At 39.1% G+C, this 26,711-nt stretch overlaps 2 protein-coding genes across 5 annotated transcripts in view; one reads left to right on the top strand and one right to left on the bottom strand.

Moving 5' to 3' along the window:
* Positions 1-4,196, bottom strand: part of Abcd3 (ATP binding cassette subfamily D member 3) — an 82,348-nt gene extending 78,152 nt beyond the window's left edge. Inside the window, exon 1 of one of the 2 annotated variants that reach the window (XM_087213159.1) lies at positions 3,979-4,196. In XM_087213159.1, the coding sequence (XP_087069285.1) occupies positions 3,979-4,088 (110 nt within the window). In that variant the 5' untranslated portion in view covers positions 4,089-4,196. The remainder of the gene's footprint in view (positions 1-3,978) is intronic. The other variant, XM_004841235.4, reaches the window with a different exon arrangement.
* A 22-nt stretch (positions 4,197-4,218) lies between these two features.
* Positions 4,219-26,711, top strand: part of LOC147827672 (uncharacterized) — a 121,565-nt gene continuing 99,072 nt past the window's right edge. For 2 of the 3 annotated variants that reach the window (XM_087213161.1, XM_087213160.1), the window contains exon 1: positions 4,219-4,561. In XM_087213161.1, the coding sequence (XP_087069287.1) occupies positions 4,257-4,561 (305 nt within the window). In that variant the 5' untranslated portion in view covers positions 4,219-4,256. Of the gene's footprint in view, positions 4,728-26,711 lie in introns of all 3 variants that reach the window. The other variant, XR_015451994.1, reaches the window with a different exon arrangement.

The raw sequence follows: 26,711 nt of genomic DNA, 5'->3' as shown, positions 1-26,711 counted from the left end.
AGATTGAAGGCTCTGAAATCCATGATGAGAAATCTGAACTTTATTTCACAAGCACTGATGTGAAAGGAAAGAAACTGCTTTGTTCTGTTTTGTTTATGTGTTTAAGCTAATAAAATACTGTAACAATGCAGACTGGCCACTCTCTCTGCCTTCTAAAAGTGGCCCACTATTCGATCCCCAGTACCCAAAAAATAAATAAATAAAAGTGGCCCACTAATTTCCCACTACCCAGGTCATGTCTATATAACCCCACATCTCCAATGCCTTTCAATCAACCTTAAAAGTTCTACACATACATCATTCATCCTCACGTCATTTATCCACTCTGCATTCACTGTCTATTCTGTGACAAATCCAAACCTGGGACTTAAAAATCACTCAGCCTATGCCCTCATGAAACTCCATGGTCTGATGTAGGCAAAAGCCAAGTATAGAAACAAGTATAGCAGAGTGTGGTAACTGCTGGAGTAGCTGAAAGCACAGCACAGCTATATTAGTTTGGAAACGGGGAAAAGATCTAAAAGAAAGTGTTGCCTGAACTGAATCTTGAAGAAAACGGTCAGAGTGGGTGAACTGGTGGGGATGACACTGATATCAATCAAACTGTAAAGGCTGGGCAGAGCCTGTTATCTCAGAGACTACAAATTAGTTTTTTATGGTTGGATGAGTATAAGAGGAGGCAAGCACCAAATCATGAACTCATTTTTATAAATTTAGAGTGCCTGAAATATTTTAATGAAAGAATATATTTATGTTTTTTAAAAAGAGTTCTGGTAACAATGGAAGATGGATTAAAAGGGCACAAGAAGTTTCTGCTCATTGTAAGTGCAACAAAATTCTGATAAAGGCTGCTATAATATTCAATTGACTTTGTTACCCATTCCCATTCTTTTATCTTACGTAAAGCCTTCCCTAATTCCTCCTGAAGACATTCATCTGACCTGTCATCATCTTACATTTTTTAATTCTTTGTATTTAAGTTTCTTCTCCCTGAAAAAAGCTGAGAAAAGATGTCTTACATTATAAAAATGTAGGTAATAAATGTACACAATAGCACCTAGCATACCAATATAAAACACTGTGAAGCAGGCATTTCCTTTGAACTGAATAAATGGCTCTATAAAAAGCACTATAGTGATGCGAAATCCTTAGGAATGAGTATAAAGGAACTTTCTGGGAAAATGAAAATGCTCTAATTTGTGACAGGGATACATTACACAAATTTACCCACTTGTTTAAATATATAGACAAACATATCTCTAAGATTTATATATTTAGCTGTACATAAATTTTATCTAAAAACTTGGAAAGGGTAAAGTAGATATAGATGAAACAAGCATTTTACTTCAGTAACATGAACAGGGGATTATTATTCCATTTACTTTGTATATGTGTAAAAGTTTCTGTAATAAAACGCTATTTGCGTATAAGATTTACATGGTTGAAAAAATTATATTGACAAAATTTAAAATAATCCAGAACATTATTCAGTCTCCTAAAGTTTAGAATGTTACATTGTAACTATTCAAGTGATTTTACTAGTCCTATGACCCACCTGATTCCAAGAGAATATATACTTTAATATTTAAGTATTTTAATATATAGTCTAAGACAAACCTACTGATGACAACATGAACAAAAAAAGGCCTAGTAATCACATGTTCCTTAATTAAGCACCACACATTAATATTAATTAGTCCAACTAACAAAGATATCCAAAAAGCCAGTAAAACATAAAGTTAGAATTTTCTTATCTTCATATTGATAGCAAAAGTAGTAACTGAAAGACAGGCATAAGACTCTGGAAGTATATAACTAAAATGACAGACTCAGTACCATTTGTAATACCATTCAAAATAATTCCATCATTTTATCTTAGTAACTTATAACTCACATATCATAATCTGCATTCTTTTCCCACAAAATATTTAATGTGTAAAATGAAGATTTTTTCCTACTCATCCCAACGCAAAAGATTAGCAACAATCTTTTGTTCAGTAAATTACCTGCTGCATAATTCAATCCCCTCAAAAGTTCACAAATATACTCAAAAAGAGATTTTTAGGGAATTTTACAAGGTGTGAATGAGTAGCTACAATTATTTAACAAGACAAATGCTATTATACTATTTTACTGCTATTACTACTTTCCCCATTATTATATTATGTTTAAAATTCCCCTTATTCAAGAAATCTATGGTCACATAAACCAGTGTATAGTTGCCTTGGCTTGGGACAACAAGGGGGCATGAGGAGTTTCTGGGGTGCTGATGTTTTTTTATCTAAATGCTAATTTTACTGGTATACTCTACTTGTGAAAACTCTTCAAGCTCTACATTTTCGATGTGTATACTTTTCTATACGTATGTAATACTCCAGTAAAGAAAGGTACTCTTTAAAAAATCAAAACAAGCCAGAGGTGTTAGCTGTCCTCGAGTCTCCTTCCCCATGTTAAAATGTTCTGTGTACTGAAATAATTTCCTGCAAAAACTGTAATTCATCATCGGTACAAAAAAAAAACCCCAAAAACAAAAAAACAAAAAACTGTAATTCAAATTAAAGCATTTAATATTTTTTAACAGCATATTCCCAGATAACAGATAACTTTCATTTGTAACTAGGAACCCAGAATGCATACAATCCAACAGAAAAACTGGCTTTATATTTTCCAGAACAAATCCTTTTATAAAATACACTGAATAGAAGTGAATACATACTGTAATGTCTAGACTGTGATTCACATCATTTTCATCTGTGATAAGCTGATTTAGGAAGGAAAAGGCCATCACTTCAAACATTAGTAATATGAAGTTGACAAGAGAAGGACTAGAAAGTACTTTGTGGGACCTTTCAGGGTTTTTTTTTCTTTTCTTTTTTTTCTTTTTTTTTTTTGGTACCGGGGATTGAACTCATGTCCTTGCACTTGCACAACAGGCGGCGAAACCACTAAGCTAAATCCCCGGCCCAACCTTTCAGTTTTTTAATCCAAATTCTATTACTAATTAGATATTTTAGGAAAATCAAAAACAGGAAACAGCAGCACGTACCTATCGGGATGAATGAAATAAAATGCGCGAAAGCAGTACTGTAAGATTTAATATGAAATATCCAATGATAAGAATAAGAAACCTTTCTCATTCGCTTGCTGAAGGCAAGCTTGAGCCAGGGGGGAAAAATGTCTGTAAACCCACAACCCTAACTCAACTCTCTCTTCCTTCCTCCTCCAATCTCACAACCTCCTAAAAGTTAAATGTAAACGTTAACAGTCCTCTCGAGGCGGAAGCAGTGAAGTGTCATTAAAAAGGATCTTGATCCTCACCTACAACGCATTTTTCACCCTTCACCTAGAGCCAAGGGAGAGAACTTTGTTCTCCAAATACCACGAAACTAATTCAGCTTTTCCAGATGAAATGTCAGGTTGTCGTTCACTGGCCAATTCCAAAGAGGGACTACTTTTGAAGGAAATCGTGTCAAATGGACCCCGGAAACTTCACAGGGACCACCCTGGCGACTTCCAACAGCGACTACTCGGGAATAGAGCCAAATCTCGTTCAAGGGACTTAGACAACAACGTCCGACCAACCTAGCGAGTCCAATTCCCATCCTGAAATCACACACCCACGTCCACACAACAAATCCCACGGTCTGTATGGAGATGAGATGGCAAAACTAGAACACAGCCAGAAAGTTGGACCAGAAAGGAAGGGATTACGAGGGGTGGGAGGACACCGCTTCCCCTCCTCCCGCCAAAGAGAAGGAGCAGGAGCCTCAGAGCTGGATCCCCGTTTTGCTCGCGGGCACAGGAGATACTGTAACTCGCGCAGCCGGCGATGGAATACGTGGCCCGTCAGGCTGGCTGGGACGCGGGACACCCGGACAACCTGACATTGACCCCGGCGGGCACCAGGACTCGTGGGTCGGGCGCTGCGGGGAGGGAGCGCCCGCGCGGGCCGGGCAAGTGGCGGGCCACGAGCCTTACCCGTGCAGGCCGAGAGCGCGGCGCCGCCTGTGCAGCAGGCAGACCAGCAGGAGCGCGGCCCCCGCCACCGACGAGTTCCGCGCCGTCAAGTACTTGCTGAAGGCCGCCATGGCACCACCACTGAGTGCAAGCTGGCGGAGACGACAAGGCGCCGGTTGGGGTGGCGGCGGCGGCGACGGCGGCGGCGGCGACTCCCTAAGTGCAGGAAGCGCGGGGGAGACTGGGAGGAGAGCAAGGCGCGGAGGGTGGGCGGGGCCGGCCGCGCAGCACCGCCCCTGATGCGCGCCCCGGCGCGCCCCCCTCACGCGCGCCAGGTCCGCCACAGACTTTGGCTCGGCGGGAGCGCGCGCAGGCCTGGAGAGGCGGGAACGGTCCCGGGGCACACCCTGCGCACGCGCGGACCCCCGCCCGGGCGCCGGGGAGCTCTGCGCGGAAACGACCCCTCGCCTCTGAGAGGGGTCGGACTGGGGCCTCCGCCTCATCGCTGTTCGCCCCTTCTCGCTCGCGCGCACACCCAAGCACGCTCCCTGGCTTGCGCAAGAACTGGAGGAGTGAGCCTAGCTCGTGCCGAGGACTGGACTCGGTAGGCCTACCTCTCCTCCATCCATCTCCCTACCGGTAGCAGGTCGTTACCACCCTCTTAGAGAAGCCCGAGAGGAGGGGGAGAAGTCCCATCACAAGCATTTGCACAAAATGTGGCGCACTGTAAGCGTTTGGACGGGAACAAAACAATCGGGAACCCGAAGAGGGTAAGACAGGTGTGGGAAGAAGGACCACAAGTCTATTGCCTTTTTTACCCACGAGAGTTTTAAAAACAAGGGTGATAATCTCTAAGGGACTGTGAAATCAGTTTGGTAGATGGGGATCACGACTTTATTTTATTTTAATGAGAAGATGAGAACACAATAGAAAAGTCTTAGAGTGCATCACTTAGTAAAGCAGTTGTTTTGAGAAATTTTTATTCCAGTGTTTCGTAGGTATATATCGAGTAGAGTGGCGATATGAAATGTATTTCTTTATGTAGGTCTGGTTAAACAAAAAGTTTGAGAAACACTGTGCTTTGCAGAGGGGCATTCAGAAATGACAATAGTGCATTGTATTTTTGCTGGCCTTACTCCCAGAAGTAGAAAGGCTTTACAGATTACAGCATTCTTCTCCTGTCTGACCCACGTGATGCAGAATTTGTTATCCTTAGCATTAGTGCATGGGTAGTAGCTTAATGAATTGCTATTTTGGTTGGGGAAACTGGAGAAAAGCAAGGGTCAGTCAGAAAGACAATTCATAAAACCTCAAATGATGCATTACACATTTTAAAAGTGCCTACTTGTTAATGTAGCCAGCAAGATCGGGGTACCTTAGATGTTTTCTCAATGCAAATTGCCGGTTGCCTAATTAGGCAACCATAATTTTTACAAGTTATAAAAATCACAAAGACCAGATACAGCAATGATTTTGTATGTAGGGATGCTTGACAGTCAATTCTTAAATTAATTTACTACTAATGTAGTAATTAACTTGTATTTATCTAATGACTAGTGATATTGAACATTTCTTCATGTATATATTGGCCATTTGTACTTCTTCTGTTAAATGTGTGTTCATTTCAGTTGCCCATGGGTCTTTAATTTTGAGAGATCTAATTTGTTTGAGTTCTTTATATATTCTGAATGTTAGTCCTCTGAGGATTAGCTGGCAAATTTTCTTTCCTATTCTATAGATTGTCTCTTCACTCTGTGGGTTCTTTTGCTGTACAGAAGCTTTTTTGTTTTATATGATCCCATTTGTTAGTTCTCGGTACTATTTCCTATGCAACTGGGTTTCTCATATGGCTATGACTTTAAGAGTTTTTCCTATTTTATCTTTAGCAGGTTAAGTGTTTCTGTTTTAACATTTAGATCATTGATCTACTTTGATTTTAGTTTTGTATATGGTGAGAGGTACAGCTCTAGATCCAATCTTTTATAGGTAGATAGCCAGTTTTTCCAACACCATTTATTAAAGAGGTTATAATTCCTCCAGTGCATGTTTTTGACACCTTTGTCAAAGATCAAATAGTTGAAAACACTTTGGGTGGTTCCTGCATCCTCTCTTCTGTTCCACTGATCCTCATGTCTATTTCTGTGTCTTTATCACAGTAGCTTTGTAATATATCCTGTTCCATTGATCTTCATGTCTGTTTTTTTGCTAGTACCATGCTGGGCGTTTTTTTTAATCACTAGTTTTGTAATATTACTTCATTTCCAGGATTGTGATGCCTCTCACTTTGCTCTTGCTACCCAGGATTTCTTTTGCTCTTCTGGGTCTCTCTGGGTTTCCTATGAATTTTAGGATTGTGTTCTCCAGTTATTTTAAGAATGCTGCTGGTGTTTTGATTGGGATTGCATTAAATCGTTGTATAGATTTTGGAAGTACAGCCATTTTGACTATATTGGTTCTGCCATTCCAGGAATAGAGATATCTTTTCATTTTTCTGATGTCCTCTTCCATTTCCTTTTTCAGAGTACTGTAGTTTTCATTGTAGAGGTCTTTCACTTCCTTAGGTTAATATCTAAGTATTTTAATTTTTTGGTGCTATTGTGAATGGTATTTTTTCCTAATTTCTTTCTCAGTGTGTTCATTATTACTGTATATGAATGCTATTGATTTTTCTATGTTGATTTTGTATCCTGCTACATTACTGAATTTGGTTATTAATTCTAAGTACCTTTTGATAGATTCTTGGGATCTTCTATGTACATCTGGAAATAATGATCATTTGACTTCATTTCCTCTACTCATTCTTTCTATTTTTCTTGCCTAATTGTTCTTGCTAATGTTTGACTACTACATTGAAGAGATATAGTAATAATGGACATTCTTGTCTTGTTCCTAATTTTATAGGGGTTTTATCAAAGGCTAATTTTGCATTTATTAAGATGATCATGTGATTTTTATCCTTGCGTCTGTTTATGAAATGGATTATAGTTATTGATTTGCATGATCCTTGCATCCCTGGGATAAAGTCTACTTGGTCATGATGCATGATCTTTTTAGTGATTCATTGCATCTTATTGAAGATTTTTGTGCCTATATTCATTAAAAAATATCGGTCGGTAGTTTTCTTTTTTGGTTGGTTGTTGTCTGATTTTGGAACTGAGGCAATGGTAGTTTCCAGAAATGACTTTGGGAGGATTCCTTTCCTTTCAATTTCATTAAAGAGTTTGAGGACTATTGGTGTTAGATCTTCTGTGAAGTTTTTGTAGAATTCAGCAGTGAATCCAGATCTTGGTTTTTCTTAGTTGTTAAGTTTTTAATTACTGTTTCAATTTCATTATCTGTTATTGTTTTGTTTTGTTTTGTTTGTATTAAATTCTTTTATTAGTACATTGTAGGTATACAACACAATTACATTTCTCATTGGGAATTGTACCTTTATATAATGCATCTTGGTTCTTATTTTTTCCCCATTCCTAGCCCTCCCTTCACGCCCTCCACCCTTCCCTATTTACAAAGACTTTATTTCCATTTTTTCCATTTCTCAGCATTTTTCCTTTCCCTTCTTTCCTTTCCCCTGCCCCTCCCACTACCCCTACCCCTTTGGACCTTTTCTTCCTATTTTACATTACCGATTATTCATTCTAATCATTAGTACATTTTAGGTATACAACATAATGACATTCATCATTGGAAATTTGCACCTTTACATAGCCTCTCTCTTGGTTCTTATTTTTCACCCTTGCCCAGCCCTCCCTATTTACAAAAATTTTGTTCCTATTTTTCCATTTTCTCATATTAATCCCATTCCCTTCTATGCTTTCCCCTAGCCCTCCCACTTCCTTCGCCTTTGCCCCTTTTCTTCCTATTTCACATGACCTATTATACATTTAGTCCTTATTTACACTTTCAGTTTCTCACACCAGAGAAACTATTCAGTATTTACACATCTGTGTCCTATTTATTTCACTTAAGAGTATTGCCTCAATGTGCATCCACTTAGCTATAAATGTCTCTAATTTCTCCTTTTTTATGGCTGAGTAGTACTCCGTTTTATTAAAAAATCACATTTTCTTGATCCAGTCACCAGTTGATGGGCATTTGGGCTGTTTCCAAGTTTTAGCTATTACAAACTGTGCTGCTATGAACATGGGTATACATATATCACTGTGGTATGATTCTTTTAATTCTTTGGAGAAGATCCCCAGCAGTGGAATAGCGGGGTCAAATGGGACTTCCAGTCCTAGTTCTTTGAGGTATCTCCATACTGATTTCCACAGTGGTTGCACCAGTCTACACTCCCACCGGCAGTGGAGCAGGGTTCCTCTTTCCCCACAGCCCCGCCAGCATTTGTTAGTGGTTGATTTCATGATAGCAGCCATTCTTTCTGGAGTGAGGTGGAATCTCAGCATTGTTTTCATTTGCATCTCTCGAATGACCAGTGACGTTGAACATTTTTTCATGTATTTATTTGCTATTTCTACTTCTTTGTCTGAAAAATGTCTGTTCATTTCAGATGCCCATTTTCGGATTGGGTCTTTAAATTTGGGAGGTCTGATCTTTTTAAGTTCTTTATAGATTCGAGATAGTAGACCTTTGTCTGAGGAAGAGCAGGTGAAGATTTTTTCCCACATTCGTGGGTTGTCTTTTCACACTGCTGGTGGTTTCTCTTGCTGTGCAGAAGCTTTTTAATAAGAAGAGATCCCATTTGTTGATTGTTTGTGCTAGTTCACGGGCAACTGAGGTTTTGTTCATAAAATCTTTTCCTACACCGATGTCTTCAAGGGTTCTACCTAACCTCTGTTCCAACTGGTTCAGAGTTTCTATTTTAATATTTAGATCTTTAATCCATTTTGATTTTAGTTTAGTGCATGGTGAGAGATACAGATCTAGTTTTAATCTTTGGCAAGTTGAAGCCCAATTTTTCCAGCACCATTTATTAAAGAGGCTATCTTTCCTCCAGTGAGGGTGTTTGGCTCCTTTATCGAAGATGAGATGGCTGAGTGTGTCTGGTGTTGTTTCTGCATCTTCTAATCTGTTCCACTGGTCCTCAAGCCTGTTTCTTTGCCAGTACCATGCTGTTTTTATCACAGTAGCTTTGTAGTATAGTTGCAGGTTGGGGATTGTGATACCCCCTGCCATGTCTCTGTTACCTAGAATTGCTTTTGCTATTCTGGGTCTCTTCTTGCTCCAAATGAATTTTTGGATTTTTTTCTCGAGGTCTATGAAGTATCCTGCTGGGATCTCAATTGGAATTGCATCAAATCTATATAGCAGTTTTGGAAGTATGGCCATTTTCACTATATTAATCCTTCCTACCCAGGAGCAGGGGATGTCTGTCCATTTTCTGATATCATCTTCAATCTCTCTTTTCAGAGTACCATAGTTTTCAGAGAAGAGGTCTTTTCTTTCGTTAGGATGATTCCTAGGTATTTCAGTTTTTTGGATGCTATTGTGAAAGGAATTATTTGCCCTATTTCTCTCTCAGTGAGTCTGTCATTCGTGTAGAGGAAAGCTATTGATTTTTGTGTGTTGACCTTGTAACCACCTACTTGACTGAATTTGGTTATTAACTCTAGACGACTTTTGGTGGAGTTCTTGGGGTCTTCTATATACAGTATCATGTCATCTGCAAATAGTGACAATTTGACTTCTTCATTTCCTATCTTTATTCCTTTTATTTCTTTCTCTTGTCTAATTGCCCTGGCTAATGTTTCCAGAACTATATTGAACAAGAGTGGTGACAGTGGACATCCTTGTCTTGTTCCTGATTTTAGTGTGAAGGATTTCAGTTTTTGACCATTTAGTATGATATTGGCTGTTGGTTTTTCATAGATGGCTTCTATCAGTTTGAGGTAGAGACCATCTCTTTCAATTTTTTGTAGGGTTTTTATCATAAATGCATGTTGGATTTTGTCAAATGCTTTTTCTGCATCTATGGAGATAATCATATGGTTTTTGTCTCTATTGATAGAGTGTATTACATTAATTGATTTTCATTTATTGAACCATCCCTGCATCCCTGGGATGAATCCCACTTGATCAGGGTGTATGATCTTCTTGATGATCTTCTGCATTCTGTTTGCCAGTATCTTATTAAGGATTTTTGCATCTATGTTCATTAGTGAGATTGGCCTATAGTTGTCTTTTTCAGTTGGGTCTTTCTCTGCTTTGGGATCAAGGTGGTGCTTGCTTCCAGGAATGAATTTGGGAGTATTGCTTCCCTTTCAATTTCATTGAAGAGTTTAAACAGTAGCGGCAGCAGTTCCTCTCTAAATGTCTTGTAGAATTCAGCAGTGAAGCCATCAGGGCCCGGGCTTTTCTTAGGTGGTAAGTTTTTAATTACATTTTCAATTTCATTGGTTGATATTGGGTTGTTCAGAATTTTTAGGTCTTCTTCATTCAACTTTGGTAATTCATATGTATCTAGGAATCTGTCCATTTCTTCTGTGTTGTCCATCTTATTGGCGTATAGGTTCTGGAAGTAGGTATTGATGATCATCTGGATTTCTGCTGGGTCTGTTGTAGTTTCACCCTCTTCATTCTTAATTGAATGGATTTTGGCCTTTTCTTTCCTTTTTCTGACAAGGTTGACTAAAGGTTTATCAATTTTGTTGATTCTTTCAAAGAACCAACTCTTGGCTTCATTGATTTTTTGTATTGTTCTCTTAGTCTCCATTGCATTGATTTCTCCTCTTATCTTTATAATTTTTTCCCTTGTATGAGCTTTGGGGTTGTCCTGCTCTTCTTTTTCTAGAAGCTTGAGGTTCAGCATCAGGTTGTTTAATTGGGCTCGTTCTGTTTTCCTAATATGCGTATTCACTGCTATGAATTTCCCTCATAAGACTGCTTTCATTGTGTCCCATAGATTCCGATATGTTGTATTGTCATTGTCATTTAATTGAAGGAACTGTCTGATTTCTTCTTTAATTTCCTCTGTGACCCATTGGTTATTCAAAAGTGTGTTGTTCAACTTCCACGTGTTTATGAAATTTTTTGAGTTTCTTTTGCTATGGATCTCCAATTTCATCGCACTATGGTCTGATAATATACAGGGGATAACTTCAATTCCTTTGCACTTACTTAAACATGTTCTATGTGTGAGTATGTGGTCTATTTTGTAGAATGACCCATGTGCAGCTGAGAAGAATGTGTATTCTGATTTTGTGGGGTGGAAGACTCTGTAAACATCTGTTAAGTTTATTTGTTCAAGAGTTCGATTGAGTTCTGGTATTTCATTACTTATTTTTAGTCTAGTTGATCTATCTATTTGTGACAGTGGGGTGTTGAGGTCCCCCACTACAAGTGTATTAGTGCATATATGGCTTTTCATGTCCGTTAGTATTTGTTTTATATAGTTGGGTGCACTAGTGTTTGGTTCATAGATATTTATGATTGTCATCTCTTCCTCTTGGATTCTTCCCTTTACAAGGATGTGATGTCCTTCTTCATCTCTCTTAATTAGTGTTTGTTTGAAATCTACTTGATCTGCCAAGAGGATAGCTACTCCTGCTTTTTTTCGGGTTCCTGTCGCATGCAGTATTGTTTTCCACCCTTTAACTTTCAGTCTATGAGTTTCATTTTGAATTAAGTGTGTTTCTTGTATGCAGCATATTGTTGGATTTTGCTTCTTGACCCATTCTGCCAGTCTATTTCTTTTGATTGGTGAATTGAGACCATTAACGTTGCTGGTTATAACTGAAACGTATTGACTCGTCATTGCCATGACTTTTTCTTTTTGTTGGGTTCTCCCCCTTTACATTTAATTTCTTGTCATGCCAGATGGGTTCATTCTGCTTTGCTTCCTGGGGTTGTGATCCTCAATGTCTGGTCCTAAGATATTTTGTAAAATTCTTTGGAGTGCTGGTTTGGTGTTCACAAAGTTCCTAAGGTGCTCTTTGTCATGGAAGTATCTTATTTCTCCATCGATTATGAAAGATAGTTTTACAGGGTACATCAATCTGGGTTGGAGGGTGTTTTCTTTTAGGGCTTGGAATATGTCACTCCAAGCTCTTCTTGCCTTGATGGTTTGTGTTGAGAAGTCTGCTGTGATTCTGATGGGCTTTCCTTTGTATGTGATTTCTTTCTTTTGTCTGACTGCTTGGAGAACTTTGTTCTTCTGTTGTGTTTCTGGAATCTTAACAATTATATGCCTATGTGTAGATTTTTTTTTGATCAAGGCTATTTGGAGTCCTATATGCCTCACTTATCTGTATGTCAAGCTCTTTTCCCCTGCTTGGGAAGTTTTCTGCCATTATTTCTGTGAAGAGATTTTTTATGTCATCTGCACTCTCTCCTGTTTCTTCATTGAGCCCAATCAGTCTTATGTTATTCTTCTTTGCATCATCTAGCAGCTGCTGGATTGATTTCTCATGTTCCCTTATAATTTTGAAGCAATTTTTCTTTTCCTGGTCACTAATTGCAATCTTCTCTTCTATATCTGAAATTCTGTCCCCACATTGGCTCATTCTGCTGTGTAGACTTTCAATGGAGTTTTTCATGTCCTGGAAATCTATTTGCATCTGTTTTATGGATTCCATTTGTTTCTTATGTTGGGATTCCATCATGTTCCTGAGCTCCTCTCTAGATTTATTAATCATGTCTTGCACTAAGGGCACAATTTCTCCTGTTATCTGAGAAATTATTTCTGATTTCATTTTTTCCAGATCCCCTTTTGTTGCCAGTTCAGTGGGTCCAGGTGGTTGAGTATCAGAGTGTTCCATCTCATTTCCCTTTGGGGTTGCTGTAGGTGATCTGGAAGTCTGGTTTTGAGACTTATTTACGTGTTTTCCTATTTCAACTGGGGCGGGGGGGCTGTTAGCGCCTGCACGGATTACCTCCTCTGCGCTGGGTGAGGTGGGACAGGGGCCGGTAGCAGCGGTAGGGATGGTGACCCAAAAGCCCTTTCCTGTGGGCTGGGAGCAGCCGGAGGGATGGTGGCCGGGAAACCCCTTCCTCTGGACCAGGAGCAGTGGGATGGTGGCTCAGAAGCCCCTCCCTCTGGACCGGGAGCGGTGGGAGGGATGGTGGCCAGGAAGCCCCTTCCTCTGGGCCAGGAGGAGCGGGACAGAAGGTGGCCCAAAAGCCCTTTCCTCTGGGCTGGGAGCAGTGGGAGGGATGGTGACTGGGAAGCCCCTTCCTCTGGACCAGGAGCAATGGGAGGACGGCTCAGAAGCCCCTACCTCTGGGCCGGAACAGTGGGACTCAGTACCTTGGTCTGGTGGTCTGGTGTCCTCTGCGCTTTGGTAATGTGGAATCAGGTGGCTGCCTGTCTGCAGTGGGGTGATTCGGTGTCTTCCGCGTGACTCAGGACCTCGGTACGGCATGCACAGACCTGCCTGTCTGCAGCGGGCTGATTCGGCGTGTGTTCCACGCGACTGGGGACCTCAGCAGGGTGTGGGCAGACCTGCCTGTCTGCAGCGGGCTGATTCGATGTCTTCTGCGTGACTCAGGACCTCAGTAGGGCGTGCACCGACCTGCCTGTCTGCAGCGGGCTGATTCGGCATGTTCCGCGGGACTCCATTATCTGTTATTGTATTACTCAGGCTTTTTAAATTTTCTTGGTTCAGTTTTCATAATTCAGTTGTATCTCAGAATCTACCCATTTCTTCTGAATGCTCCAATTTATTGCATAGAGGTTTGTGAGCTAGTTTTTCATAATCTCTTCTGTTTTGGCAGTATCTGTTGTAATTTCAGCAATTTCTAATTGTATTGACTTGAATCTTTTTGCTCTTCTTTTTGGTTAGCTTGGCTAAGGGTTTTTCAATTATTCTTCCTTCAATTCATTAATTTTTTTGTTTATTTGATCTGAATTTCATTGATTTCTGCTCTGGTGTTTATAATTTCCTTCTTGTACTAGCTTTGGTTTTAATTTTGGGTTTTTTGGTGTTTTCTTTTTTTTGGTTTTCTACAACTTTGAAGTACATTATTAGGTTATTTGTTTGGGCTCACCGTTTATGTGACATGGGCATTCATAGCTGTAAACTTCTCTTTTAAGACTGCTTCAGTATGTCCTTTAAGTTCTGGTATGCTGTTGTTACAGCTTGTCTCTAGACATCCCCCCAAAGCCTCATGTGGTCATAATTGGGGCTTTTTTCAGGGGTGGCTGAATCTGGAGTGTCTGGAGTGTGTGATGCTGGGATTGAGTATGTCAGTGCTTTTTTTTTTCTTTTTTTTTTGGTACCGGGGATTGAACTCGGGACCTTGTGCTTTTGAGGCAGGTGCTGGAACCACTGAGCTAAATCCCCGGCCCTGGGATTGAGTATGTGATGCTGGGAACAAAGGTGTGTGATTATTAAATATCTACAGAATGGAAAAACTTTACTTCTACTAGAATAGAACAGTATTCAATAGCAATATCATAATGTTAACTAGCTTTCTAAAGACTCATAAACCTTAGAAGTTATACTAGTAAAGGTAGAGGAGGTGGGGAGCCAGAGAAAGAAAAAAAGCAAAATTTGAAAAATTAATCAATAGGATATGAGAAGGAGTGAAAAGTGAGATGGGGGTCCTATTGAGAAGTAAAAGGAAATTAATAGTGTTAGAGAGTACATACAGGAAAGAATGAACAAGAAAAAGAAAAAAAGAGCAAAAGCAGAAAATCAGTATAAGGAAGAAAAAAATGAAAAGGAAAAAGAGAAAAGTAGAGAAAAAAAACTAAAAAAAGAAAAAAAGTCAGAAAAAAACCTCAACTCCCCACAAAACACAGATAAAGGAAAGATAAAAATAATACAAAATTGAAAAACAAAACAAAACAAAAGAAGTCAAACAAAAAAATACCTGTATTTTTGAATGAGTGGTTTCTTTCTTAGATTTGCAGTCTTGGGATTCAGCAAGTCACAATTTTCTATGCCTAGCTTTAGGGCCTATGGGTTTTGAGGTACCCTCAGCACTAGAGGCCCCTCTGTTTGTTCTCCCCAGGCTGTGATTACCATCCAAGCCAAGGTATATCCTTACTCCCTTGGTACATGAGTAGTGCCATCAGCCCTCTGGTCTCTGCTGGAAGTAGGCTGCAGGGCAGAGGTTTGAGTGAGCTGTTGAACTCAATGTCTGCATTTGTGGGGTCTTGTTGCTCCCTTTTCTCCCTGGGCTTTGTCCTTGTCCAGGTTTAGATCAGTTGGTTAGTCCTTGTCCTTGCTGCCCTGTGCTGTGGGGAAGCAAAATGTACAGCTGGCTTGGAGTTAGTGGGTGGTCTGCCTTTGCATCAGGGGGTACTGCAGGTGAAGTGCAGGCCTGTAGGGGAGGGGCACTGCTTATTCCATGCAGGCTTGCTTGCAGCATGGGGTGGGGGTGGGGGTACTCCTTTCTGGCTGAAAAATTAACTTTGAAGTACTAAGAGAAATGCTCAATGGAAATGCTCAAAAAGTAATCAGATAATTAAGATCCAATATTTAGGGAAAAGATCAATGCTAAATATTTTTCCTATGAAAATATGTATTAACAGATTATTAGGTGCCAGGAGCTAGGATCAGTGGTAAGACAGACAGAATGGTCTTCACCCAGAACAGTCTAGAAGATGAACAGATATTAATCAAATAAAAAAATACAGAATTCTAAATAAAAGTAGTTTCAAATATAGATTTTGTAAATATATAGAGAGATTTAGAGGTCTGCTATGTACAAAATAGGTGAATGCTTAGAAATAATTTTTTAAAAAGAAGAACGGAATGTGAGAAATGGGGTCCAAGAAAACACTTATGTGGGAGGAGTGGAAAAAGGGAAAGAAGCCAGGAGACTGAGAACAATTAAAAGTTACTATGGGAGCATGGAGACATTGGGGTTCAAAGAATCAAAGTGGAGAGAGTTTGCAGAAAGGTACATGGATGTTTGTTGAGACTGCCAGTAAGTAGAGGAGACATGTTTCCTTCCAAAATCCTTTCTGTGCTCCTGTTTACTCTCCTCGGTGTCCCTACTGTGTTTACAGAATTCTGTCACAGCTTCTGTAAGGATATTTACTTAAATGGCAGAAACCTTCCCAAGAGAACAAGCCAAATTTTATTTAGTCCTATACAATCTTGAGAGAGAAAGACAGCCAGGAAGGGGGTGCGGTGGGGGGAGGTTCACAGGTTAAAAAATTAAAATGGCTCTTAAACATCTGAAAAGATTATTATAATGAGATTAAAAATTAAACTGCATTAAAATACAATTTTCAACTGACAAGTTGACAATTATCACAAGTATGGTAATATGCTGTAAAGTTTTATTAGTGTTTTTTTAGGCAAGTACATGAGTACTAATTCTAGAAGAGCAATTGAGTAGTCCCTTAAATATACTTACAAATGCATATGCAGTCATCCTACTTCAGAGGACCAATTGTGCAAATATACTCTCACATAAGTAAAATGTTACAGATGTAATACATCTTTGTTGAAGCAAAAAATTCGGAACTTTCTAAATGTCCATTTGTGGAGGACTAGATAAATAAATGTAATGGAATGTTATACATTCATTAAAAGAATGAAGTAGTTCTGTGTACATTCCTATGAAATGATCTCCAAATCTAGCACTAAACATAAAAACAAAGCCAGGTGCAGAAGAGCATGAAATGTGAAATGAGCTACCATTCATAGAAGGAGTATATCCGCAATGGGGGGGGGGGGCGGCAGTATGTACTAATTTGCTAAAAGATGAATAAAATATCTTTGTAAACACATGAAATTGATCTTAATTGTTCACTTCAGGAAGGTGACTGAGTGAGGATGAAAGTTACAGTAATTTTCAGTGAATAAATTTGTACCTTAAAATATTTAACCATGTGAATATTTCATCTATATTTTCTAATTTTTTTAAGTGGCATTAATGTAACATAAAATTATTCACTTCACTGAATTAAACAATTTGCAATGTTGTACAACTACCATCTTTACCTAGTCCTAAAATATTTTCACCACTGAAAAAGAAAACCCTGTACTCATTATCAGTCACTCCCCTCCCTTAAGGCTCTCCTAACAGTCCACTTTCTATCTCCATAGATTTGCCTATTCTGGATATTTCATGTAAATTGAGTCATATAATATGTGACATTTGCATGTGCTTATTGGTCATTTGTATATCTTCTTTGGACAAATATCTATTCAATTCCTTAGATTTTTAAGAAAACTGAGTTGTCTTTTGTTGAATTATAAGAATTCTTTACGTATTCTGTGTACTAAACACTTATCATATGTATGACTTACAAATATGTTCTCCCATTCTTTAATTTGTCTTTTCACTTTCTAAATAATCTTGTAAGGTATATGTCCAACTTCATTCTGTTGCAGGTGGATAACCAATTATTGAACTTACTATATTTTAGAATGAAGTCTAAATATGAAAGAGAGAACCCCAGTTTTGTCAGGCTTTCCTCCTTTGAAAGTTGTGTCAAAGTTCTGTGGTCTCATACATCTCTTAACTGTCCCAGCATCTCATCATTGTCCCAAGCTACATGGTTCCTTCTAAGCCACAAAAGGGATGCAAGGATTATGGGTAAGGTTGAGTCTTAGGGGCTAGCATCCAGCTGACCTGCTGCACCGTAGAGCTAAAGAACCCCTCTTTCCTCCAGACTCTGGTAGGATCTTTGTAACCTTTTCAAACCTCAGTCTCAATTCAAACTTTGACAAAAGTCCAGAGGCCCTCTACTAATGAAGGCAATGCAGCACGGTGCTTATTCTCCTCGTGGAAAAGAGAAAGAAGAAAATGTAGTGTAAATGCAAGAAATTATCCTGTAACTCATGTATTGAGAACTTACCCAGAAAGAATTCAAAAGTAACTAAAGTAGGTCTTCTCTCTTGCAATAAACAATATAAACATAAAAATAATATCTAAAAAGAACACTATAATAAAAGCTACACTGAATGTATAATCAAAGTTATACAGAAATCTCTAAGGGGAAGGAACTAATCTGGGCTAAGAGTTACAAGGAAGCAAGTTTTTGACTCCTACTTTTATGTTTACATTAATTGTGGCTCTCTGATCCACTAGATCCACTAGATCCACTATGCCTCACACTTGCATGCTCAGTTTAACTTCTTTGTAAACTCCTGCAGTTCAAAGCAACATGTCCTGTCCAGAGGTTCAATGTCCTGTAGTCCCAGCTACTGGAAGAGGCTAAGGCAGGTAAATCACTTGAGCTCAGGACTTCAAAACCACCTTGAGCAACACAGTGAGACACCCCCCCCAACTCAAAACAAAACAAACTAAAACAATAAAATACAAACTTCTTAGCATGGAAGATGATTTTCTTCAGCCTTTCGCTGCACACCCTTCAGCCTCCTGATATGGACTGGCATGGGACTCTACAGTGAGGTCCAGGCCCTCAGTGTTTGACTGGATCCTTTGTATCTCCAGCACGCAGACAGCCATTTTGTACTCTTCCATACCTGATTCTGTGAGTGGCCATTGTACACCTACTTTGTAAATCTTTATAATATGTATCTTGCCTTAAATCTGTTTCTCTAGTGAGCGCTGATGGATACATATGCATAAAAATACATGAACTGTATAAGGAAAATGATCTATTAACATGTTTAGAGGGGAGGGAAAGAAACTAATCTTTACTGGAACCATATTTTAATCATTTTCAAAACATTGGCTCTTTTCTTCCCTATCATTGATTGACAAATGAGATTAAGTCACTTTTCCCTTATTTCACATTTTTCACACTCACCTGGCTTACCTTTCTACCATTTCATATCAGTGGATACTTTCTGTTCCAAACAGACCCGTACTGTGAATAGACCATACTCATTCCTATCTTTATTCATGCTGTTAACTATGCCCAAAATGTCCTTCTTTCTGTTTTCTACTATCTGTATCTTACCATTTGAGAAGAGTGATAGTCTCATTGCATAAGTCAGATCACACTGCTTTAAACTTTTCAGTATCTTCCTACTGCCATTAGACTGAAGTCCTTGCGAAGGCTACATGATTTTTCCTGGTCTGACACTGTACACTTCTCACAATCTCTCCTCAGTATGGCGCAGCCTCCTTTCAAATGCATTATGTATGCCTATGTCTTGGGGTCTGTTATGAGGACCAAATGAGTTAATATTTGCAAACTGCTTATTATAGTGCCCAGTACATGGTAAATACTCTATAAGTTTGTGAAATAAAATGGCTATATGTATATTTAGGAATATATATGAGTTTTGTTTCTCTAGAAATTGCTGAAAAATGGCAGCTTTCCCTAAGTTCATAAACTTAATGGAATTTCAATTTAAAAATTCCTATATGCATTTTTATGAAGGTTTAAATGTTAATCTTAAAGTTCATATGAGAAAATAAACATTCAAGAGTAGCTTTAAAGAAAGCCCTACTAGATATTAAAACATACTATGAAGCCTCTATCATTAAAACAGAGTGATATTGCTATCACATTTCATATGCAGTCCGATAGAATCAAATAAAAAGATCAGAAATTGAGCCAGCTGCATTAAATAATTTAGTATATGTTAAAGGTAGTATCTCTAGGAATCCAAGTAACTTATGAAGAAAATATTTGACTATATACCCTAGGTCTTATACAAGTTCAAGGAGAGAAGAATTACAGATGAACCCTGAGCTTATCACAGTAGATTTTTCTATTGTAGGTGTATGGGCAAAGCAAAGGATTGAGCAAATAAGCAAATGTAATGACAACATCGGGAGCTAGTGATATCACTGAAGAAGGGATATAAACATATAGTATAGGAGAAGACAACAGAGAACTTTGAGGACGTAGATTGGAACTGGAAATCTCACATGTGATTATATGATTTTGTAGAGTGTATTTGGTGTATGTGCATATACATATGATATAAATATGTATATACATGTATTTGCAGATGTACCTTTCTATATACATTTATATAGTTCTATTCTCCACTAAAAGGATCCAGGATTCCTCAAAGGAATGACTAATTCCATGGATAGATCAGGGTTATAAATAAAATTTTAAAAAATTTTTAAATAATGAAAGTATGTCCCAAGAACACAGGAACCATCTTAAAGAGGTTCCTCTTGACCAAATCTGAGATACTTTGTGCACCAAAATAAGTATAATAATGAATTAGCCATTTTAGAAATAGAAATTAATGACTTCATACCTATAATAAAAAATAATTATAGTGAAGACAGGGTTCTTGAATATATTTGAATGCTGAAGGTCAGTTGGTAAATGCAGAGGGATGTGCAAGTTGGAAAATTATAATTTTGCAGCAATCAGAGTGAAGACTACATCAGGCAAGAATCATCAGTGAATGTTATATCTAGAAGAAAACTGATAAATACCAGGACATTTTCATATTACTAATTTTAGATTGCTTGTTAGTTACAATGAAGAAAAATAGTGATAAATTGGGCAAAATCTTGACTAGCTTATCCAAAGTAACATAACCAACATAGGACAGATGGATATCTCATGTCTTTAAATTTGTTGCCCTGAGAACACATCTACTATGCAGTATTCCAGCCTAGAAAGCATAATATGAATCTATTCATGAGGAAACATCAAATAACCTAAAATGAGGAATATTTTGTTGAAAAGGGAAGAGGGTACTGTATTCATTAAAAATATCAATGTTGTAAAACACAGAGAAAGGTTGAGGAAACATTCCACATTGAAGGAGGCAAAAGAGAGGTGCCAGTTAACAGCAATAGTTGGCACTAAACTGCATTTTGAGTTGTGGGGTAGGGACCCGAGGACATTATTGAGTCAATAACCAATAAAATGGGAATACTGTTGTAGATTAGAATATTACATCAATGTTAAGTTTGCCAAAATTGGTAAGTATTCTGTGATCATATTAGAGACTATTCATATTCTAAGGAAATATACACTGAACTTTTTAGGAGTAAGGGGCCACAATTTTAGAGTAAAGAGCCTTCAGGAAACAAAATTCACATATATATAAAAAGAGAAGCCACACAGTTAAATAATAAAGCAATTAAATATTTACAATAGATAAGTCTGAGTAAAAGATATATGAGTGGTCGTGTGTGTGTATCCATCTGCACCATTTTCATTTTTGCAACTTTCGGTAATTGGAAACTATTTTTTTAAGCTTTCTTTAAAAAAGAGAAATTTAAACTTATTCAACAACATCCATAGCAGCCTTATCCAAAATAGCCTAAAGTGAGACTCTCCTATCAACAAGAGAATGAGAAACAGGTTGTGTTATAGCCTTACAGTTAGACATTACTGATTAATAGAAAAAGAAAAAGAACTGATCTGTACAGCAGTGTGGATGGATCTCAGAAATACTGAGTGAAAGAAGGCAGGCAGACAGACACACACTACTTGACTTAGTGATTATAAAGTGCAAAAACAGGCAAAATTGCATAATAGAAGTCAGAAAGTGGATGTGAGGGTGGTTTGACTGTGACATCTGTCACCCCACTGATCGCCAGGGTTGATTCGAATGATCTGGCTGTCTAGGCAGGTGGCCTCTTCCTCCATCACTGCTCCTTGTGCATCCCTCTTAAAGCTGCAGAAAGCTGTATGTGTTCTGTTGCACTCTGTGGAAGAGGATGACCACCTGGGATAAAGGAGGATCTTCTCCTCAGTCAAAGGTGTATGAGTAGCTTCGCTCCCCTGCTATCCAAACAAGCTCTCAAGAAGTCAGAATGTGGTTGCATTTGAGAGTGCTGTAAACTCCACTGGAAAGTAGCATGGGGAAACTTTCTGGGCTGATGGAAATGTTCTATACTTTGGGGTGGTTAATGGATATTTAGCAAATGTCAGAAGTCATCAAACTGAACACTTAACACATATGCCTTTTATAGTATGTGCACTCTAATCCTAACTGAATGAATGAATGAGCAAACAAGATAACTACTCATTTTTCCTCTACATCATTGTCTTCACAATGTAATTAATATTTTTTTCCAAAGGAAAGCCCTTAAGGTAAATTTAGGTTGATAGAGAAGTTGCAGCCACTTAAACATCCCTGGAATTCAGTGATAGGGCCATTTACATACACATCATGTCATGAGAAAGATCCAGAGTATCTAAAAATACAAAAGAGCAATAATGACTTACGACCTGGATTACCTGAAAATACCAAAGAAAATAATTTATTTTGAATTTCCTCAAATGCCCTTTACAATAGTTAAGAATGCCCAAGGGATGTACAGTTAATTTCAAAACACAACCAACCAGTTTGTAATCAAGAAAGGTCCCTATGTTGCTGCACTTGGAAGAATTTCTGGATTTTGCTGGCTAGGTTTTTTGTTTCATATATATTAAGGAGTGGCACATTTCCATAGAACTGGAACCTATTTGGGCATCATTCTGTTCTGGACATGTTATCCTGGTCTGCCCACACTGCCCAGGGTTGTGACTGCACATGTTAACAAGTTCCACCCCACTCAGGTATCACTATTAAATAGCACAGAAAGGATTAAAAGCAATAAAAGGATTAGCTCAGGGAAAAAAAAAATCACACAAAGGTAATAATGTAAGTTTCAATCTGTGCTGTATTTAAGTACTCTCAATTACCAGCATAGGCTAATTTCAGAGTAAGCAGCAGTGGCACCTTCTCTAGACATTGTGAAGAGTTCAGCTACTAGGCCAAGGTAAGGGGTAGGATGAGGGGGAGCCCTGCCTGATTCTAGACTCTCTCCACCTGTAACAGCTGGTTGCCACTGTGTACACTCCTCTCACTTTTTTTGTTTCCGATGGCCATACTGGTCTAGTGTGGGGGACACTTCCTGTTATCACAGCAAATGAATTCGGGAGTTTCTCATTCTCTTCAGTTTCTAAAAGTTCAGTTTCAAAGGCACATATTTTGATATGTGATATGAAAGATTCTAGAATGTCATGCCTCTGTTTGCTACCGTTCAGACCTTTTTTGGGGGTTTTTTGTTTGTTTGTTTGTTTGAGGCAGGGTCTTGCCTTGCAGTCTAGGCTAGCCTGGAACTCACTATGTAACCCAGGCTGCCCTTGAACTCATGATCTTCCTACATCAGCATCCTGAGTGCTGGTGTTGCAGGATTTAAGAGACTGGAGAGACCACTGGGAAACAGGAGGATTTTATTTCTGAATTTTAGGTGAACATTGATTCAATAGACTCACATCCAAAGGTTGAGCCTGGAACAAAGGCTCTAGTTTTGTATATTTGGTCAAAGGGAGATGGTTTCTAGAGAGGAGAAACTGGGAGGAAGAGGGAGGTTGCAGAAGTGAGACAAAGCAGTCAAAAGCAATTAATAACTTAGTCCTGAAAGGAGACAGAGCCTTGTGAATCTTGTGAGAACAGAGTGTCATAAACTTTGTTTACAGGTCATCGTTGCCAATTTTATCTGTACCAGATCAAGGGGTTACAGCTACAGGGGAGAGGGGGTGTTGAGGGGGCCTGCCCAAGGCTGGGAAAACTTGTTTTTCATTAAGTCCTGCTTCCTTGGAATTACAGGTATGGGCCACTATGCCCAGCTTGCATAGATCTTTGAAAATCAGACTTCCATAAGAAAATCTTTGCTGTGCCCTTATGTCTGTGACTGTCTATATGAATCCCTACAAAATTCCTACTGCAGCCAGAGTGGAAATGGGTTTTTGTTTTATTTTGTTGTTTGTTTTAAATAGCCATCTATAGCATAACATGGAAAGTCAGAGTCACCTGGATTGAGAGCCTACTGTCGCACAAACTCCCTTTTCTTGTAACTGCAGTAGTTGAGGTCATAATGTTGCTTATTTATTTATTTATTATACTGGGAATTGAACCCAGAACCTTGGCACTGAGCTACATACCCAGTCTTAAATTTTTTGTTTTGTTTGAGACAGTGAAACAGTTAATTCTGTGCACACCGAGCTCATGGGCTCACAAGATCGAAGAATGAAGTTATGAACCAAAAAGAGAAAGTTAGAAGAGTTTTTATTGGAAATAAGAATGTTACTGGGTTTTGGGATGCTGGAATCTCCTTTTGGAGGTGATTTCTAGGTTCTTTCTATCCTGAGCAAAAAATTGGTCAAGACAAGCAAAAAGGGTAGCAGTTTTATTAAAGATATGAAAAGAAATAGGCTCATTTGGACCAAGTGAAAGTAGGAAAAGAAGTATACCCTACAGCATGAAGGTGGGCCACCATGTAAGAGAGAACACAGTGCCAAAAACTCATTGTGGACTTTTCATTTTGTATCAGCTGCTCTTCAGGCTGATGTCAGGTCTAGGCCATCCTATTAAAAACCTACTCAAGTTCTCTCAAGAAGTCTACTTGCAGGGCTTTGAGAACTGTTATGTGCATGTGTTCCAGAATTTTGTCATGCCTCCTCTCCCAGGCAATTTTAGCCATGCCCTACCTTCTTGTCTCATTTTCCCCTGAGAGACACATATCCTCATAATTCTTTATGAGGTGCTGAGGGAGTGGAGGTCTCTGTCTTCTGTAGCTTCTTTCAGCTGGAAGAGTATGTACTCTCCAACTACCATGGGGTGTTGCGGCTCACTGGCAAGGTTGAAGAGAAAAACCATCAGTAGACAATGAGAAAAGAATTAGTGACTATTGAACTGCCTGTATGATGGCAGAAAGAAAGTAACTTTACTATTACATTGGGGATCTAGAGCCCAAATATGAGGATCAGATTGGATTTCCACCTTTTTGTGGAGGACAAAATATAACAAAGAGAGGTTAGATAAATTATCAAGAGCCTGAGCAAGATTACCCACATAATGGATCTAATTTAAAATGGGAGCCTCAATATAGATGCCCATTTAAGCTGTAGTTAATTAGGGTCATTAGTGACTCTGCTTATCTGCGCCCAGAGTCTTGCGTTCTGAAGAGGAGACTCCTGTCTTCCAGAAGTTCTCAGGATTAGCTTTCTTTGTACTCCTGTGAAAATTCTAGTGACTATTTCCCACATGGGATTTTTATAGCTTATCATTGCATCCCTTGAGGAGTGGTTTCTCAGGAACTGGGAACAAGGCTAGGGTCTTGAGGGGCAATAGGGTTCCCCTTCTTGCCTCCCTCTCAGCCTTTCAATTTCCCAAGAAGGCTTTAGACATGTCTCCTGGGATCCTTTGCAATGAATGACAGTGACCTGCTTGGGAAGACAGACTACCTCTAAGAGTTGTAGAATTTCCTGCTTGTGTTTTATAAATGATTGCTTATTAGTCAGCAAGTTTTTCTTTCCAGATTGCTGCACAGGCATGTAGCACCAGAAAGTCATATTTGGACTCTGTGTAGCTATATAACTTCTTGTCTTTTCCTAATATGAATGCCCAGGTAAGAGCTATGAGCTCTGCTTTTTGAGAAGAGGTCCCTGGGGGAAGTTGTTTAGCCTCAGTGACCTTTTGTGAGCTGATAGCTGCATACTTCCATCAGTGAACCACACTTCTTCATAGTCTTGGAGGGGCATATCATTGATACCCTGCCTGCTTGCATAGGTCACTTATTCACAGGAGTGGCTGACTTCTGGCCCTATAGCATCAGAAAGGCAGGATTATGAGTAGTACAAGTTTGTTTTTGTGGGTTTTTTAGTACCAGGGATTGAACTCAGAACTTTGCACTTGCGAGGCAGGCATGGCACCACTGAGCTAGCTTCCCGGCCCTTTGTAGTACAAGTTTTTATAACAACCTCAAGGGTATCTAAGAGAATGGCCTGATATTTTGCAAGCCATTCCTCTGTTAACTAAAAGTAACCTTTGGTCTCAAGAATTGCTCTGACCTGATGGAGAGTCAGGACTTCTAGTTTCTGTCCTAAAGTTAGTTTTGCAGCTTCCTCTGTTAGCACAGATGTAGCTGCCACTGCCCTCAGGCAGATGGCTGTCCAGCAGCCATTCCAGCTAACTTTTTTAAAAGTATGCCACTAGGCAGAGTTCTTGTCCCAGCCTTTGGGTCAAGACACCCAAATATGATATGGAGAGGAAGAATGTTTTCTTAAGTCAGGTATTTTATTATACCATGCAGCAGAATCCACCTGTTGCCTAATTAGGTCATGGAAACCTGGCATAGTCCTAACAGGTAAAATCTGTTTTGGCCTTTGTTGGAATTTGAGAATTGCCCTCAATTTTGCTAGTAAATCTCTTCCTAGCAAGGCAATAGGATATGGTGGGACAATTAGAAACTCATGATTAAACATTTGGCCTTCAAAGTGACAAATCAGAGGAGGAGTAAAGAATCTTTGCCTAGAGGTCCCCTGGACCCCAACTATAGCTATTGATCCACAGGAGCATTTTCTAGAGAAGTAAGTCAAAGCAGAATATTGAATTGGCTCACCCATAACATCCAGCATTACCCAGGGTTCCTCACAGGAAATAGTAATGTCCATGAACAGGGGCATTGTAGGTTCCCTTGGGCCTTTTCAGAGCAGGAAATAAGAGCTTTGGCTGGCCTCACTCCTCTCTGGGTGCAAGGATAGTCAATCTTCCAGTGCCATGAGTCAGGCACATTGGCTGCTTCACACTCAAGAGTAGGGCACAGGCAGTGGCTTGATGCAGATGCATGCCCAGTGTCCAGACTTCTTGCATTTGAGCATTCTTGCATTTTCCCTTACATGATTTGGGTGATTTTAAAGCATTGCTAATATTGCAACAGCTATAATTCTACCTTGTCTCTTTTGACCCCCTTCTAGATACCAGTTGTTGAACACAGTAAAGGTCATGTCCAGCAATTGGGTCATATGTGTCTGAGGTTTCTTCATTAAGCAGATGGGAGAGACCCATATTCACCAGAGAGACAAGTGAGGACTTGAGGACAAGATCTTCAAAAATATTTCTCTCCTTTGAGGGCCACTCTAAACACCATAGTTTCTGAGATTTCCTGAGATAAAGGATCACAAAAGCATGAATATAAGAGATTTCACTCCACCTTCTCTGTTT

The sequence above is a fragment of the Heterocephalus glaber genome, unplaced genomic scaffold (genome assembly GCF_053883595.1).
Source record: "Heterocephalus glaber isolate CG9 unplaced genomic scaffold, H.glaber_assembly_v1.0 deba00001442, whole genome shotgun sequence".
In the NCBI taxonomy this organism is placed as follows: Eukaryota; Metazoa; Chordata; class Mammalia; order Rodentia; family Bathyergidae; genus Heterocephalus; species Heterocephalus glaber.
This window is presented reverse-complemented; position numbering and strand designations above follow the sequence as displayed.